Genomic DNA, 4,197 nt, shown 5'->3' with positions numbered 1-4,197 from the left:
GGATTGGTGTTTCGACGGTAAGTCAAAATCATACTAGTGAAATACAAATTACAAAATTGTGAGCTCTTTTTGTTGGAGTAGAGAACAAAGAGATGGTGTCTTCCCATCCTCAATTTTTTTGAAACTTCAAGTATTAATTAGGGTATATTTTGTTCTTCATATTATTGGTCTGAGATGTGCCTTATTTTTATTGAAGTAGATTAAGTAAAAAGTGTTGATTGATGCTATCTTGTCCTCAATACTTAAAGAAAATAAAACTTGAAGTTGCAATGATATAATTTTCTCATTTCTGTAACAAATATGTTGGGCAAGAGTCGAGAGTTATTATTCCTACAATTTGTTTGATGACAATCCAACCTAACTAGATAGTGTAGAATATTGGAATACTATTTTTCTATAATTAGTTTTGCTTCTGATTTTTTTTTCATTCATTTGTATAAAGTTTCTTAAATGGCAGAAGCTGCTAATAACTTAACTTGTCAATATTTTTTGGATTCTGCTATTAATATTGCCATTGTTTGGTGTTGAATTGGTGTGGAGGTTTGAGATTCGATTAATCTAACACTTCGAAAGGTTAAGTTCTCTTGATATAGCTTGTACTCATGAATTTATTGGCTTTAATGTTTTGCACATTTCATGTAGGATATATATATTAAATGGATTTTGGAGATAAAAGTTGGATGAATCTCCGAAGATCCACCAATGAATATATTCATGGAGTTAATGATTTTCTTGATAAAGCATTTGAACGAGCTTCCCAAGGAAATGAAATATTATGTCCTTGTAAGAAGTGCTTTAATCGTAATTGGCATTGTCGAAATATGGTAGAGGATCACTTAATTTGTCATGGATTTGTTCATGGATACACCAAATGGGTTTTTCATGGAGAAGGATTTTCCTCAAGAAATACGCCACATCCAACCAATGATGAAGAAACTTCCAACATGCATGATGATATTGATAGACTACTTCATAATACTTTTAGAAATGTAGAAGATGACCAGAGGCATGAAGGAGTGAGAGAGGGACCATCTGAATATGCAAAGAGTTTTTTTAAATTAGTGGAGGAAGGGAAAGAAGACTTGTATCCGGGGTGTAAGAATTTTTCTAAGTTGAGTTTTACCATCCGGTTATACTTGTTTAAATGCATTCACAAGTTGACTGATGTGGCCTTTTCAGATTTGTTGGACTTGATAAGAGAGGCATTTCCATTTGCTCAGATACCCGAGTCTTTTTACAAGGCAAAAAATGTCATAAAAGATTTGGGTCTTGACTATGAGAAAATTCATGCTTGCACTAACGATTGCATGTTATTTTGGAATGACAATGCAAAGTTAGATAATTGCTCTGTGTGTGGAGCTTCAAGATGGAAGAATGTTCGTAATGACTTAACTAATAAGGTCACTAAAATTCCAGTAAAAGTTTTAAGGTACTTTCCTTTAAAGCCTAGGCTTCAGAGGATATTCATGTGTTCTGAAACATCTGTAGCTATGAGATGGCATGATACTGAACGACCTAAAGATGGAAATTTAAAACATCCTGCAGATGGTGAAGCTTGGAAGGATTTCGATTCCTTGTATCCCGACTTTGCTAATGATGCTCGTAATGTTAGATTGGGTCTTTCAAGTGATGGTTTCAATCCATTTAGAACTATGAGCATTTCCCATAGCACATGGCCAGTTATGTTAATGAACTATAATTTATCACCATGGACTTGCATGAAGTCAGAGAATATTATGTTGTCAATGATTATTCCAGGTCCATCGTCTCCGGGAAATGATATAGATGTATACTTGCAACCACTGATTGCGGAGTTGAAGGAACTATGGGAAGTGGGAGTTGAAACATATGATGTTGTAACTAATCAAACATTTCAAATGCGTGCAGCTTTATTGTGGACAATTAGTGATTTTCCAGCTCTAGCAATGCTTTCTGGATGGAGTACCAAGGGGAGATGGGCATGCCTCACTTGTAATCATAATACTTATTCGCAATATCTCAAACATAGTCGTAAGATGTGTTACTTGGGTCATCGGGCGTTTTTACCTCCTGATCATCCATTTAGAAGAGATAAAAAATCATTTAATGGTAAAGAGGAGCATAAAGTTACACCTACTCCATTATCAGGGGTACAGGTTCTTGAGGAGCTTCGTGAATTCAATAATGTTTTTGGAAAGAACAAAAAGAAAAGAAAACAAAAGAATGATGGTCCATGGAAAAAAAAATCCATATTTTTTGAGTTGCTGTATTGGGCAACCAACAAATTGAGGCACAATCTTGATGTGATGCACATAGAGAAGAATATTTGTGACAGTTTGCTTGGGACTTTATTGGATATACTTGGAAAGTCCAAAGATCATATAAATTCTCGCTATGACTTGTATGAAATGGGGATACGTAAAGAGCTTCAACCTGTAAAAGATTATGCTACAGGAAATATCCATCTAGCTAAAGCTTGTTTCTTTATGAAACCATCGGAGAAAAAGTTATTTTGCACCGTTTTAAAAGATGCCAAATTACCAAAAGGGTGTGCCTCTAATATGTCAAGTCGTGTGCAAATTGAAGAGATGAAAGTATCAGGATACAAAAGTCATGATGCTCATTTCATAATGCATTACTTGTTCCAGGTTGCAGTCAGAAAAGTGTTACCAAAGAATGTATCTATGGTCTTGATTAGATTGGGGAATTTTTTTAGAGCCATATGTAGCAAGGTTATAAGAAGAAGCGATCTTGATAAGAAGAAAGCAGAAATCATAGATATTGAATGCGAGCTTGAAAAGATTTTTCCTCCATATTTTTTTGATATAATGACACATTTGCCTATTCATCTAGTAGATGAAATTAAGCTTGGAGGCCCGACTCATTTGCGTTGGATGTATTCTACTGAAAGAACTATGTGTAACTTCAAGGGGTTTGTTCGTAATCGAAAAAATCCAGAAGGATCAATAGTAGAAGGTTTTTCAGCTGTAGATTGTTTGAACTTCTGTTCGATACACCTACCTAATACGGTGAAGACAAGATTAAGTAGGTATCAAACGGAGGATGATGAGGACATTCAAACAGAGGAAGGTGATGTTTCACCTTTATTTCCTAAGACAGGTCATCCAATCGGAAGTGAGAATATAAGGAAAGGCAAATCTATTATCATGGAGCAACATGAGTGGTTTGAAGCACATCGATATACTTTGTTCAATACCGGAGATGAACAAGTAGAGACATTCATCAAGTAAGATAAAATAGTAGTTTGTTTTTAAACATCATTTAGATGTTATGATAATGTATTTCAAATTTCATTTCATTTATAAATACACATTGATGAAATTACATTACATGCTTACAGGGAACATAAGAGTTTAATTGATAATCATACTAGAGGAAATGCATGGGTAAAAGCACGGGTCCATAGTAGAGAATTTGGTGATTGGTTTAGGGACAAAGTTAAAAATATTGAAGTGTCCAATCATATAAGATGGCTAGCTAAAGGGCCTAACTTTGTGGCAAAAAGATATACTAGATATTTCATTAATGGATATCAATTTCATACGAAGATTCGGGATGCCCCTTGCAAAACTCAAAATAGTGGAGTGACTTTGTCAGCAACAACAGATAGTTTTGCTAGTGCTAGGGACCAAAATCCCGTTGATGGAATGGTTATCTATTATGGAATTATTCAGGATATCATTGAGATTGATTATTGGGGTTGCTTTAGTGTTGTACTTTTTAAATGTGATTGGTTTCATAATGAAGTCGATGAATATGGATTGACTCGGGTATACTTCAATAAAAAATGTAGTACAGATGATCCTTTTGTACTAGCATCTCAAGTGCATCAAGTTTTTTATGTGGAAGACCCAATTGAGAAAAATGTTTATTATGCAAGAAACAAAGTCCCAGTAGATTTGTATGATTTGGAGGAAGAGAGTTGTCCTAATATTGAAGAAACATTTTGGAGAGAGCCTAATGATGATATTGGTTCATCAGAAAGATTACTTGATGTAGATGTTAGATGGTCGAGAGAAGATCTCCCTGTTGATATCATCGATGTTCCTTCCATTGCACAACATTCACAAGATGTAGCAATGGAAACATCGGAAGAGGAGGATGACTTTGATGATACTGATTGGGATTGGATGGAAGCTGATGATTGACAAAAGATCTTGTGAACTTGTTCAAATACATGCTCTTCTTGTTTTTTTT

The 4,197-nt window shown here is 34.7% G+C and overlaps 1 protein-coding gene across 1 annotated transcript; it reads left to right on the top strand.

Annotated features, from left to right (window-relative positions):
* Positions 1-656: 656 nt before the first annotated feature.
* LOC125847169 (uncharacterized) lies at positions 657-4,148 on the top strand. The gene is made up of 3 exons (XM_049526851.1): positions 657-2,135; positions 2,349-3,226; positions 3,341-4,148. Exons 1-3 carry the CDS (start codon positions 657-659, stop codon positions 4,146-4,148), a joined length of 3,165 nt encoding a protein of 1,054 aa, XP_049382808.1.
* The last annotated feature ends 49 nt before the right edge of the window (positions 4,149-4,197 follow it).

Source organism: Solanum stenotomum, chromosome 12, assembly GCF_019186545.1.
Source record: "Solanum stenotomum isolate F172 chromosome 12, ASM1918654v1, whole genome shotgun sequence".
Classification (NCBI taxonomy): Eukaryota; Viridiplantae; Streptophyta; class Magnoliopsida; order Solanales; family Solanaceae; genus Solanum; species Solanum stenotomum.
Note: the sequence above shows the minus strand (reverse complement) of the source record. Positions and strands in the feature narration are given on the sequence as shown.

What these genes read in the sequence shown, in the direction of transcription:
- LOC125847169 (XM_049526851.1), top strand. Translation starts at nt 657, where the DNA reads ATGGATTTTGGAGATAAAAGTTGGATGAATCTCCGAAGATCCACCAAT. An exon ending in CTCCATTATCAGGGGTACAG is followed by an intron (nt 2,136 to 2,348) that starts GTTCTTGAGGAG and finishes ATACTTGGAAAG; the next exon opens with TCCAAAGATCATATAAATTC. An exon ending in CAAGTAGAGACATTCATCAA is followed by an intron (nt 3,227 to 3,340) that starts GTAAGATAAAAT and finishes ACATGCTTACAG; the next exon opens with GGAACATAAGAGTTTAATTG.